Below are 15,039 nucleotides of genomic sequence, written 5' to 3'. Positions count from 1 at the left end.
TAGACAATCTCGCTTAATGTTTTTAAATTACTGCAACCCAGCGAGTATCCCTTGACGAAAAGTGTCACATATCTTTGGATTACCGGAGCTGGAATGGAGCTTTTGATATTAAAATTGTTTTCATTATTTAAGTCGACGTAAACAAAGAGAAAAAATAATTAACAAACCAAGTGAGGGTGATTTCCAGCCAGTGGGAAAACAAAACTACAAATCAACCCTTTCAGAAAAGATATCCGCTAAACCATCATCAGCACTCAAAAAAGTAAATGAAAAAAGTTTACTGCAAGAAAGCTTGCCTAAGGATACTGAGGACGGCTTATCGAAGCTTTTTGCTGAAATATTTTGAGACGGCCTCTTTGGGTTTCTTAATTGTCGTTTTCTTCGTTTTCTTTGGTTTTGTCGAACGCCATGCAGTGTCAATACGGGTTCAGAACGTGATTGTATTCTGTTTTACACCTTAAAGCTTTCTTTATACAAACCACCGGCTCTTCATAACTTTCAAGCACGTTTTTTGTTTTTTCGTTCGGTTTCACGTAAGTATCTTGCCTGTAAAATCGGTACCATGTGAAACTTATATTGTTTTATCTAACAATTTTTGAATTATGGTCGCTGATTTGCTTAAATGAGGATCTCCGCCAAATGTAAAGAAAAAATAATTGAAGTACCCATGACAGTGAAAGTATGACTTTTTGGAATTGACTTATATAAAACTTATATGCCTTATTCTAAAACAGCCATATAGGTCCCTAAAAATTAGGGAAAATCTGGGATCCAGTTCTTTTAAAAAAGACCTCCATATGTGACTATGCATTTTCTGGCAGCAGAGGTGCCAAAATCGAAAAAAATGAGCAAAAAATAGGCGAAAAACAGATGGCATCAATCAGTTTATGACGACGTAGCTTCCTAAACGAAACTTAGTTTGAAACGAAGTTTCGTCAAACGAAACTTAAATAATAATACATCCCTAAATAGAGACTTGGGTGAATACACACTCAACCCTATGTACACAAAATTAATTACAGAAAATAATCTAATTCAAAATAAAACAAAAATAGGAATGAACAAAAACAAGCCCAATATCAAAAGAACTATCAGATTAGCTGCAGAGAAGGCAAATATCGCAATAAGAAATCATTCCAATTTTTAATAAATACAGTTAGTGAAATGAATGAACCTTTTTATCTTGTAAAATGTTAGCTTTTATCAGACAGTCTTGGCTGAACTTTTCGTTAAGAAGTAATGATGCCAAGGCTATTTTAAAATAAAAAATGGATTTTTAACTGAGAACTTTTATTGTAAGTGTTTTATTGTTTTTTATTTATTTTTTCTTTGCTGAAGACGGCCCTTAGATATAGGGCCGAAATATTCAAATAGGTTTTGTTGGTTCACTGTCTTGGGAAAAAAAGTCCTCATTATTCTCTCTTTTGTTGTTGTATTATGGAAAGGCAGTGTGGTCTTCGTCATTATTTACATATAAGAACTGAGCGCAAGCCAGGTTGCGATTGATAGGTGTAATTATTAAACAAAATATGAATCAAAGTTATCTATCAACCTTTACAAGAAAATGTTCTATTTGATGAGAAAAACGAGATGATTATATCTAATAATAAATAAAAATATTTATAACTAATATATCATATTTTATTCAAGGGGGCTCATCAAAGAAGTACTGCCAATAAAATTTAATTCATGGAAGGAACATAAATTAAACATGAAAAATAAATAGATAATTTGTAAAACACAAAAGTTAAATTGTAAACATATCGAAGCCTCAGGAGGCAAAGGTGTCAAGTCTATTTCATACATGTTAGTAATCTGCATACACTAAACAGAGTCCAATATTTATGGATTTGGGATAGATTTACTTAATGAGCTCAAAAATGCTGTGTCAACACCGATCATAAATTTGTCTTTTTTGTATATGACTACGCACATTTGTCAGGTTTGCACTTCGAGCACACGCCTAAACAAAGAATCTTGTCCGTTTCGTGCGTGAAATCAATTAAAAACTTTAATTTATGCAAATAATTGAGAAACAAAAACACCAGCTTAAATTCGGACAGTAATTACTACAGCATAAAGAATTATTACAAAAGTAAACATCTAACTGTGTAAAAGATATTTATTCATTGAAAACAAAGGTGGTCCTAAATGGGTGGAAGTGTTTACCCCCTCCCCTCCCACTTGACATGTGAATTTGGCTATGTTAAATTTCCGAATGAGATGAAACCTTATAGAATTTTGTTTTTGCTTTGTTATGCTGTAACTAACTTGCAGCAGTTCGAGTACAGTGTAGTTAGGCCAGGGATGTACTCAGGCGGACCTCAGGGTCCTGCCCCAAGGAAATACTAATTTTTCTAGAATTTTGGGCACTTTGTACTCAAAATGTTGGGCACCTTGTATTCAATTTACCCAACACAATTTCATTTGTTACCACCTCCCTTCTAAGAAAATTATATGTGCGTGCCTGGTTTATTGCCATGTGTTTTTTGTTCATTCTTTACCCACGTTTCTTTATTTCTAAGTTTGGCAGTATTTACTACCACAATCGTCACATTTGCATAAAGAGACATTTTTCTTAGAAGTTCAATTTCAAATTTTTCTTAATGTTTTAAGATATAATAGATTATATATATATATATATATACATATATATATATATATATATATATATATATATATATATATATATATATATATATATATATATATATATATATATATATATCATGAAAAGAGAAATCACCAATGCAACAGCACAAACACAAAAAAAAAAGAGAGACAGAAGGAGAAAAGGAAGACTGTTTTCCTAAATTAGTGATTAATATAGACCAGCACTTGAATGAGGCCTTAACCCTACTCATCCATACAATCACATAGGTCAAACAGCATAGCCATACACAATCAACCATAAAGAATAATCCATGGACAGGCAGTCATGTCGTCAATAAGTATAAGTCGTCATTTACCAAACAATAGAAAAAATAATAAAGACAAATAATTCAGAGGCAACAACCCAACACAAGGGCTCATCAGGAGAATACACTGGCCTATATAGGGTTTCGCCACTTTAAATTCTCTACCCAGCCAAGTGTTGTGGCTACCACAGAATATCCATGGCATCCCCGTGTCAGGTATCACCCCCAAAATACATGCCTATGAAAGAAAAAAAAAACAGCAAATGTAAAACAACCAAGTAACACCAAAACAAGCTTATCCTGTTAATATATCCCTCTTTTTAGCAACAATAGGTAAACTAAATATAATAAATTTTTACCAAATCACAAATATTAACACATTGCAAAAAACCTGAATGAACTAAACAATTATAGAATTCATCTTTACCATGTGGCTAATTTTTAAAAAAAATCCGCTCAATTAGAAACACAATTCAAAATAAATGGCGCTGCAACAACATTTCTCGAACCTCCGAAATTAGTTGAAAATTTCTTTAAGTATTTCTAGATAATTCTTTTGATATTTATTTAAAAGTTCGTTATAATGAAAACTAAATTTTTTAAATTGCCAAGTTAATTTATTTGCAGAAAAACCTCTTGATATCAATTTTTGGCTTAAGATTTTACATCTATTTTTAAAATCAATATAATATATATATATATATATATATATATATATATATGTATATAATATATTATAGTATAGTTATAGTGCACAATATCATTTAGCATCATTAATAGTTTTCATTTAACTAATTCAAACAATCAGGTCGTATTGTCACTGTCCTTGATACGTTAAAAGACTTATTCAGATCTTGCCTCACCTGAGTCTGGCTACATTAAATCATTTTGAAATGTATACATTTTTTGTGGCTCCATCTTTGTCAATACTAAGGAAGTCTTCCGGCATATAAATTACCAGATTCCCACGCGTCAAGGTGGAAAGGGATTGTGGTTTGACTTTTTCTCAGGCTCTTGCGCTATTACAAATCGGCCTAGTGACCACAAACTGTTGCAAAGAAATAAATTGGCCAAATACTTACAACAATTTAGTATTATATTCTATAAAAAGGAGCTGCGGGAAACCCAGGGTATTTCATGAGAAACAGAAGATTTATGCCCTCATGGAATTATGTGAAAAAATCTCAAAAAAAAAAAAAAAAAAAAAGAATATGTTTTACCTTTTTTCAGTAAAAAGAAATGAAAAAAGTGCTGATTAAAATCAACAGCCCTGAATAAAAACTGAGCTTCTAAAGTTCTTAGAACATAATGCTCTAGAGAAACTTAGATTACTTGTAAAAATTTACGAAAAATTGTGTAAAAAGCTTCCGAAAATACATTGCAAAATATACCAATGCAATACCAGCACATTTTTAGTTAGTGAAGGTCAGTAGCCTCTTTTTATCTTTGATAATACGCTTTTGTAATCTAAATAGGAGGGGGGGTATTAGGAAGGTTTTAGTGTGCTGCCATACTTTCATTAGTGATGCCACATTGAACTAGAATTATCACCCCCCTTACATTTTCTTGAATTGGCGCCCTTGTTGTTGAACCTAATATCAAGCAATTGCTGTGAACCTTGCAAAAGGGAAGCAAATATTGGAAAGAACGGAATGGAGTTTTCCAATTCTGTTTTCCATATTGTAAACACACATTGAGCATATTGTTGAGCAATTCAAAGTGCCATAAACCTTGTAAAAAATGAAGCAAAAACTCCAAGGAACAAGGAATAAAGCGGAGGCATGAAAGGCTTTAGAGGAACTGGGACAAACAGTGTCCTCAACTTTGGACTCGGAACTCCCTTGGGCTAGTGGTTAAAACAATTGTGTAATGGCTATGTTCTGTAAAATTTCCAGACTTTTCCAAAATTACAGGCTTTCCTCTGTTAAATTTTCAGCAGTGTACGTTAGTTCTACTATAATCTAAAAAGAGATTATAATTAATGGCAATCATTGGAGGAATTTACTTATCTTACCAAGTCTGGATTAGAGCATAAAAATATTTAATATCACCTTTTCATTTTTCAAGTCGTGTTAATGAAAGTCGTGTCTTCTTCTTCTTCTTCAAAGTTTGACACCAAGTAAGGCGAATTAATTTGTCAAGTGAAAAACGAATAATTGTGGTTGACAAGTGAATTTCGATGGTATGACCTACTAAGGGCGAAATTTCTGAAGTTTTAATAAAAAATCTAACTGCCTAAAAATATATGGGTTTTTGTACAACAAGTGATGTTTGACACGCCTAGTAGAACTGTGCCTTTGATGCGAGTGTTTGAACACAAAACACCACTCTCTTTGTCTTCTTCTTCTTCAAAGTTTGTACGAAGAACACGGTGGTGTAGTACATGGTGAGTGGACACCAAGTAAATGGTGAAGACAAGTACACGGTACGAAGAGGTGTGGCGTTTTGGAAGATGTTGGCGCGTTTCGGAGCAACTGGCGTTCCAAGACATACACCAGGTTGCTAAGAGTGACCAGCCCCTTGCTTCAAATAGTTTTTGCTAGCTGTAAAATCAAATCGTTCAACTTTTGGTCTGAAAAAGAAACGAACCGAATGTATACCCATATGAATACATCTTCTTTTTTATCGGGCGACGTCAAAAACCAGCTTAGTTGATGATGCCACAAGGCGTGCAAAAAAGAGACAATTTTAATGGACCAACATTTGGACACTACATTATTTATAGTTCCCCAATATATCTTTTACCGGTGTAATGTTTTGTAGTACGGTACCACGGCTCGCTCCCTTAGAGTGAAGACATTTATCAAAAACAAGATACATCTAATTTTGGGAATCGCTTTGTTAAATTTTTGACTGAAGTTACTATTGCATCTTAATTATAAATTATATCCTGCCATTTTTTTGCTTTGTAGCATTGCCACTTTGATTTCTTGCACTAATCTGTTTATTACTAAACCTGAGTTTCTTAATATATTATATTCCCTTAATTATGTTGCTAGTACACTGACAACTCACTGTAGTACAAAGCAGCCAAAGGCCGACATTTGTGCATGCTCACCCCGCCCCCAATCAATTAGAGTATTGCTCTACCCCCTCACATGAACTTCCATTTTCTTTCAAACCGTCCTTATGACCTCTTACCACGTCATTCGGATACGAACTACTTTTTCTTTGACCCCAGACGGATGGCCAAAAATCACAATCTTTGACAATCAGCGATAAAAACTATCAAATATATTATAATTATTTGCCTTACTTAATTAGTATAATAATTATAATTGATAATTAATTAATTAATATTATTTTGAGCATAAGTTGTTAATTATAATTCCCTAATTAGAAAAAAAAATTATTATTCTACCTGAATTTTTAAAACAGGCATGTTAGCAGTGAGAAGGGCCTCTGGACCCTTCATTTTTTTTTATCGACGAATAGTTGTATGTGCACGAAATTTATCTCGCCTTTAAGATTTATCTAGGCAAACACAATCTTTATTTCAAAAGCTCAAAATTCAAACTACTTCCACATTTTCAAAAAGGAGATACAACGTGTTTTGTGTTAGGAAAGAACAACCTGAACCTCTTGAAACCTATATAAGGCCAATCCGTCGAGCGTGGTTCGTTGAACATAAATATTATAAAGAGGGATGCACACAGGGGAGGAGTGCATGGATCCCACAAATCTGAACTAACCGAGATTTCAAGCATTTCTCATTCAAACTATCTAATAAAATTTCCGCGTACGTGATTTGTTATTAGTCCCCATTTGACAAAAGAGTGTCACCTAACGTTTTTTTGAATTACCGCAACAAATATCTTGCATTGATTAGTTAATAACAAACAAGTAAAGTTTACGTCTTCTGTTAAATAGTGTGCCTTCAATTATGTTTGATTCCCTTTTATGTGGACAACCTCCAGATTCTCATGCTTAGAGAGTTTGTATGATTAGCAATTTTCCGCCGGGTTTTATTCCAACAATTTCAGCTAATTAATGGTTTAGAAGTTTAATTATCGTCCGTACTGTTTCAAACTAATATGCACTTTCCCCACCTATTCTGATCAATCAATAGATCTGGCATGAAGACATTCCATATTGTAGCTGCCTATATGCTTCCTACGGTTTCTGTATTATTTTGTCTTTTTTAGGGGGGGGGGTATTCGTCCTATTGCCATGTCATCCAACTTGATTTTACCAGTTGCTTTTGACAAGTCTCCTATGAGCAAAAAGTATAAAGCTTGATGAAGGATAAAAGTTTTTTATTTTTGTTTTTGCTTGCCGTCGAGGAGTTGCCCATAGGCGTGGTGCAAAGATACATGTTGTGGTGGAAGTGCTCCTAAGCTCTGCAGAATTTTACCACGCGTGGTCGTAAAAGTGGCACTCCGTGATGTACACAAAATGGTGAGCCACGATTTGCTTGCTGCAAAGGAAGGTCGATCTTTATTTGTTCTTTACTATCATGTAGAGTATGATTAATAATTTCCTCATTAATCAAGTGTTGCATTTCTCCCTGTCAGATCTAGTTTTCGTAAAATAGCGTAGAATGCAAGATTCTTTGCTTTGTCAGAAGCTATGCATCATAAATTCTCATTGCTACACATCAGAAATAAAATAGTCTCAATTCTGGCAAGAACACAATGAACCTCAGAGTTGCCAACATTTTGTAAAAACTGTTTCCTTAAAATAAAACTTCCAAGATTTAGATAAGATTTATCACTAAAGCTTTTTTGTAGACTGAGTGAGGGAGAAGAATCCACCCCCACCCAATCAAAAAATCGAATCGTATTTGTGTCACCCAAATAGTCCGAGACGTACCCCTCCCCAAGGGAATGAAAGCAATCTTTGGTAAAAGTAGTGGCTCATTTCTCTTGTGATCGTAAATCGACATATCTGGCTACAAAAATAAGGACCCCTACCTCCACTCCTTGCTAAAATGTTATTTTTTTAGGCATTTTAGTTTGTCCTCATGCTTGTTTTTTTTATATAATCTAACTAGAATGGAGGATTCAACGCTCAAGCCTCAAGGATTGTATGATTAATCTACCTGATCCAGACACATAAGAACCTCCATGGTTAAAGTCCTGTCTCCTTAATTTTAACTTCGCCAACCCAAGCTTTTATTTTTACTTAAAACTGATTAGTTTTAGCATGATGTGACCCAGGGATTGTCGGGTGGATTCCAGACCCAGGGATTGTCGGGTGAATTCTAGATCCAGGGATTGTCGGGTTGATTCTAGACCCAGGGATAATTGGGTGGATTCTAGACCCAGGGATTGTCGGGTGGATTCTTGATCCAAGGATTGTCGAGTGAATTCTAGACCTAGGGATTGTTAATGGATTCTAGACCCAGGGATTTTTAGGTGGATTCTGGACCCAGGGATTGTCGGGTAGATTATAGATCCAGGAATTGTCGGGTGGAATCTAGACCCAGGGATAGCCGGGTTGATTCTAGACCCAAGGATTGGCGGGTGGATTCTAGAGCCAGGGATTGTCGGGTAGATTTTAGACTCGGGGATTGTCGGGTGGATTCTAGACCCAAGGATTTTTTGGTGGATTCTAGACCAAAGGATCGCCGAGTGGATTCTAAACCCAGGGATTGTTGGGTGGATTCTAGACCCAGGGAATTTCGGGTGGATTCTGGACCCAGTGATTGTCGGATGGATTCTGGACCCAGGGATTTTTGGGTGGATTCTAGACCCACTTGATCCTCATATAGAAGAAGGTCAGTAGAAATAGTCCCTTACCTTAAGTTGATTTTGTCCACCAATGACGTGGTTCCTGCTCTTCGTATTTCTGTTCAAAAATAAGAGAAAATAGTGGAGATGCAAAATCATAAGGATCATGGAGTTGACCTTTCGGGCTTCAGCAAAAAAAAGTCCAAATTACTGCTTATTCCCAATTCTTTATGTTTTATTAACATATTAATGTTTTTTTTCTTTATTGTTTCTCTTACTTCCTTGTTGCCCAGAAAGAAAATCGAGGATAGTAGTCCATAGAGGGGCCGTCATATTATACTATCCTTTCCATTTATTTATATGTTTGCCCTTATGGTTCGTATTTTTTTACGTATCAATGTATAATAAAATTCTGTTATTTTATAATAGTGTAATTATCATTATTATTGCGTTTATAAAGTGTATATTTTTTGTATAATTGCTTAATTATAGTAGCATAATTATGAAATTATTTTTGATTTATGATCTTTTTATAATTGTAGTTAAGATAAACACTTAAAATTTAAATTTCAGGAGAATACCAAGGACATTCAAACTGCTATTGGCTTTAAGATGACATACACTTTGGTCCAAAGAGAGCCAGGAATTCTGAGTGAAGGAGATGATTTTCCTTTGCTATCTCATTATCCAATACTGAATCAACAAGAAGCAGCCAAGACATTTTTTGCGACCTTTGAAAAGGACTGTGGTAATAACGATATTTGCGAAAGTGAACTCCAAGTATCTGCAAGTCTTAATCTTCCATTAGGTATTTTTTCTTTAATATTTTCTACATTTAATGCTATTTCTTGTTAATTTTTTAACTAAATACTTTCTGTCTGACGTAGGGTTGTCGTTTTTGGCAACTTTGAAACTTTTGGCAACGCTGTGTGACTTTTTAACAACAGATTTGAAGCTTTTTCGGCAACTTTTTGTGGATTCTGGAGAGAACGGTGGTGACATCTTTAATAAATAGCGCTGAAATATCTGTGAATCTTAATATTTACTAATATTTCCAAGTCTTTGATTAAATAGCTATTAGTAAAAGAAAAGCGGGTCTGCTGGATTTAGTCCTATTATCCAACGTGATCTACTTTCAGTACACACATCATTTTGTGCTCCTAAAATTTCTGCACCCCGGGAAAGTTCCCCTTGAAACCGCCTCTTCCTGAAATACTGAATTCGCCACGAAATTTAACCACACAGCATAACGCAATTGTCGTGTATGCAGCTAAAGGGTACAAGGATGGATGGTTAACCTCCAAAAATATCATAGCTTTTCTCCCAGAAAAATCCTCAAAAGCGAGTATGTTGCTAAGCACTATCAAAAGACGGCGTATCCCTCCTTTCCATTAGCTGGGCATTCCTTCTTCTCTGCTTTCGCCCAATGAAAATGCCTAGCCATAGTCTTGTCTTTTCAGCACAAATTTTATAAACCCTTAAATCTTTTGAGACTTAATTTTTACACGGTCTATAGCATAAGTAGTAATTATGTCACAAGTTTCGTAGGTATAACAATTCTTTTTACATTTAATGTATTTATTGTCAAGTTTCGAGGGGATATTTATATAGAAAATTGATCTGTAAAACTGAACCCTTTCAAGAAGCCATTCAAGGTTTTTGCATCAAAATGTAGCCTATATAATTGTTTACCGTTCGATAGACGTATAGCGCCTATGGAATCTACTGGCAAATAATATTCTTCCCTATTGTACAAAAAGTTGTTGCCAATTGTCTGTCTGTTACCCCTTTAGTTTTGCTGACAAAAGGACAGGATGCTATTTAGTAGCGTTAATTGTGTTCTAACAGTGTTTTTATATAGGTTTTTGTGGAGAGATAAACCCCCAGCTGCCTCCAATTTGTTGTTCGTCATGCTTATTATTGTCCAATTAGGAATTTTCTGCTTAAATTTCCTACACCGTGTAATTTTTTTCACCCCTTCACTTACAACAACCAATATATTTTCGCTGTTTTTGCATTTTTGATTGGAAACAGGTTTGGGTAATACAACCAAAGATAGGTAGAAAAATACTTTTAACACCTTCTGTTAGTTTAATTAATTTTTTTACATTATTATCATTTGTATTTTTGTCAGCCCCCTCCCACCTCCCTATTTTTTTAGCTTTCCACGTAAAAGTGATAAGTCGTCTAAGTATTGGAATTGAAAACTGCTTGTGATGATCCCGTGGCCCTCTTTTGCAATAAAATTTTCGGATTTTCGGATTGCCTTTTTTGAATTTTAAGATACCAAATCTCTTTTGATTTTCAATTTTGTATTCATTGGGAACAGACGCTATTAACAATTCCTGGCAAATGGTTCGAAAACAAGTTAAAGAAAGACAATTAAACTTGTAAGGATGATTGCTGCATTGAAAAAAACCACAAAAAAACTTGTAAGGACCATCGTTTTTGGCAGGTTTAATAAGAAATACCCAGAAATTCATGAAATTTTAGTTTTAAAGGTGCCTTGACCCTGAGCCGCCTCTCATCATTGGGGCATCATTAAAATTTAAGGGGTGGGGATTTTTTTCGACTTAGTAAAAATACCAAAAACAGGTATTGTTAAATGAAAATACATCAAAATAAAGTGTTTTCAAAAATTAAGGGAGAGGGACAAAATCAAGGGACACAGCCCCCCCCCCCTCCAGTTGACGGCACTACCCAGCCTTGCGTACCTTCCTGATCATACCTTATTCAATAAAAGGGTATGTCCGTAAACCCTAAAGAAAATATGTTTGTTTTTTTAATAGAGACACGAAAACCAACTAACCAAGCCGGGCTAGTTCAGGCAGCAGATCGTTACATCAAAAAGATTTGTTCATTGTAGCTCCAAATTTGAAGTTTGCTTCTATTGGTTAAATTTAAAAATTACTGGGAATACTTTTTTGGATAGGAGGGTTTGGTTAAAAGTTGAACTTTTGGAGTTAAGATTCTATATTTCACCATTTTACGCATGTACATTCGCAAAGAATTTAATTACAGGCTGGGTGTTATCTTTTCTCCTCATAAGTATTTCTAAAGTTATTGTGCTCAGTGCCGCTTCTAGGCCTGGGCATAGGGGGCAGCTGTCCCCCCCACTGACGTCTGTAGCTCAACCTCTTTTAGTTTACGTTTTACACTCCCATTAATGTACTTAATTCAATAAATAAATATCGTAATTATTTTTGTATATCTTGTATATCAGTTTATAAGGCCTAAAACTGTTTTTGATTGTGCTTCTCAGCCCTAGTAATTCAAAAGGCGCTACTTTACACTTTTTTGTCAAAGGATTTCAGACGTAATTATAAACGCACTACATTCGATCTATTGGATTAATCCAAACACCTATGTTTTATTTGAGTCTCAAGGTGGTTAGGACATTTTTTTTAAATGGATCGCGTCTCCTATTCTAAAATGCAATTAGTATCTTGAGCTGTTGACATCAAAATTGTGTTTGATGGCCTTGACATCTCTTTTTGATGGCGTGATTAGAACCTTTCTTTTGCTAACAATCGTTCTTCAATAACAATAGAAAATTCGACACAGTTTTTTTCAATTTTTCAATTTGCTTTAAATGATACAGTGTACTGACTTTCGAATTATCACAACACAATTATTAAAGGGGCTGAATTTGTCAAAAAATCTAGAATGAAAGAGGGAGCCAGTGCCCCCCCCCACCGCTGTGCCCTTTTCTGTTTACGCTCATGCATTGAACCTGCCTTTGAAGCGTCATCCTTTCATCCATCGTCCTTTCATCCATCATATCTATATATATAAAAATAAGTTGTCTGTGTGTGTGTCGAGTGACGTCATGTTTGTGTGTCGACTGACGTCATGCTTGTCGACTGACGTCATTTTAAGGATTGAGCTGTATGCGTCATGATGTTGTTTGTCGACTGACGTCATGTTTGTCAACTGATGAAATTACATACCGGGACAAACTGATGAAATTACATACCGGGACACCGGGACACAAATGACGACCGGGACACAGGGAATATAAATGACGACCGGGAACCTCAAAGAGAAATTACAGACTGGGACACCCAGACACAAATCACGACCGGGACACAGGGAATATAAATGACGACCGGGAACCTCAAAGAGAAATTACAGACTGGGACACCCGGACACAAATCACGACCGGGACACAGGGAATATAAATGACGACCGGGACACAGGGACACAACTACAACGGGGACGCCGGGGGCACAGGCGGGATATATAAATGACGACCGGGACACAGGGATTGTTCGAATAGAAATTACAGACCGGGACACCGGGACACAAATGACGACCGGGACACAGGGAATATAAATGACGACCGGGACACTCAAAGAGAAATTACAAACTGGGACACCGGGACACAAATGACGACCGGGACACAGGGAATATAAATGACGACCGGGACACAGGGACACATCATTAGAATAATGAGGTATAGATCTGAATACGGATTGTTTTTCCCATGGACAATTATATGTTGCATGTTCAAGAGTCAGTAAACCTGACAATCTATTTATATGCATAGACAATGGGACAGCGAAGAAGGTTGTATGTTCGCATGTTTCACATAGTTAAAAACATATATATATATATATATCTATCTCTATTCACAGGTGGGACACAGGGACACAACTACAATGGCGCGTAACTAATATGGCGCGTGACGACTTACGCGCGCGGGGGGGCTTGGGGGGGGGGCGCAAAGTGCCCCACCAACTAGGTGTTGGGGTGGCACTTCGCGCCACCTCAACAGCTAGTATATATATATATATATATATATATATATATATATATATATATATATATATATATATGTATATATGTATATATGTATATATGTACGAAAGTAAAACAGTTCAAAATAGGGATGATACCTTTTTATTGACAGTGAAATATAAAATTATTTAACTGGATATTTCGAACACATATACAATGTTCATCATCAGCAGTAAAACTCCTGCTGTTTTACTGCTGATGATGAACACTGTATATGTGTTCGAAATATCCAGTTAAATAATTTTATATTTCACTGTCAATAAAAAGGTATCATCCCTATTTTGAACTGTTTTACTTTCGTCATGGAAAGGCAGTGTGGTCTACGAAGTTATCTATGTATATATTGTGTATATGTATATATGTATATATGTATATATGTATATATGTATATATGTATATCTGTATATATATATATATATATATATATATATATATATATATATATATATATATATATATATATATATATATATATATATGTGTGTGTGTGTGTGTGTGTGTGTGTGTGTATGTATGTGTGTGAATGAAAATATCAAAAAGGGGTATTTTTCAGGTCAAGGCGACAAATGCCCCTACACCTGCAGTCCTTCTTAACAAGTTCCCCTCAAGTGATTTTGCATTATACTTTTGTATTTAATTCCATCCCGTGTCATATCATGTCGTACAAACCAACTTGACAACTTTATCTTGTTAAATAATTCCTTCGAGTCCTAAGAACATCAAAATAAAAGTATTTTTTGCCTCCTAGACCCATCTTATGTCTATTCATACCTGAAAACCGTAGATTACCTTTCGTTGCTTCGAAAGTATTTTCGTTGCTTCCTTTCGTTCTATAAAGTTTTTAGGGCATTACAAGATTTCATCAGTGTTGCCACATTGAATTGTGAAAATAATAAGCAAAAATAATTACCTAGGCCTGATAACGTTTTTCGTCCGTAAGATCCTAACATTAGCCATCTGTTGATTCAGAGAGGTAACTACACCTTCAAAGGAAAGCTACCCCTTCCTAGGTTATTCTATTCCTTGCGTATTTTTACCTAAGTTTTTTTTTGCGATTTTCTACCCAGGGCTCTTTCTTTTTTGCGCCCGCTACTACCAGAAACTGCACGACTGCACGTATGGAGTTTGTTATTATTAAAAAATAAATTCCCAGTTTGTTTTAGTTTTTCCAAGATATGTATGGTTATGCAAGTTTCAACTTATTCAATTCGAACAACCAGATTTTACTTTCACTGTCATTACTACTTGAATTTGAGTAGTATATAGCTGACACATTTAATTTTTAGAGAATTCAACAACTAATTCCTTAAATAAAGGATCTGGCTAGCTGTTCTGTACGGTACCCTTTGGTCATAGGACACTTCATAGGGCACCGAAATTATAAAAAAAACTCCACAAGATTGATTTCCCTCCCTCTTAAATTCCTCTGTTCCTCTTGTATTCCCTTCCTCTCATCCCACTCATTAATGTCCTCTCCTACTACTTTCTACTTACATTTTACTCACTGAGAGTGCATGAGCCTATCCTATTGCTTTTAACCAAATTTGCCTTTTGACTAACAACATCTTCAGATCTCTCCTTCTCACGGTAATTAAATTAGATCCACAAAAAAAAGAAAAAGGTATTGACACATTAACACAGCTTACGTG

General features: G+C 35.2%; 1 protein-coding gene across 1 annotated transcript in view; it reads left to right on the top strand.

The window, feature by feature from the left end:
• The window catches only part of LOC136025780 (integrin alpha-PS1-like), a 136,671-nt gene that overhangs the window by 64,877 nt on the left and 56,755 nt on the right, over positions 1 to 15,039 (top strand). The window contains exon 7 of the mRNA XM_065701767.1: positions 9,164 to 9,398. Coding sequence (XP_065557839.1) covers positions 9,164 to 9,398 — 235 coding nt within the window. The remainder of the gene's footprint in view (positions 1 to 9,163; positions 9,399 to 15,039) is intronic.

This window comes from Artemia franciscana, chromosome 4 (assembly GCF_032884065.1).
Source record: "Artemia franciscana chromosome 4, ASM3288406v1, whole genome shotgun sequence".
Lineage (NCBI taxonomy): Eukaryota > Metazoa > Arthropoda > Branchiopoda > Anostraca > Artemiidae > Artemia > Artemia franciscana.
Note: the sequence above shows the minus strand (reverse complement) of the source record. Positions and strands in the feature narration are given on the sequence as shown.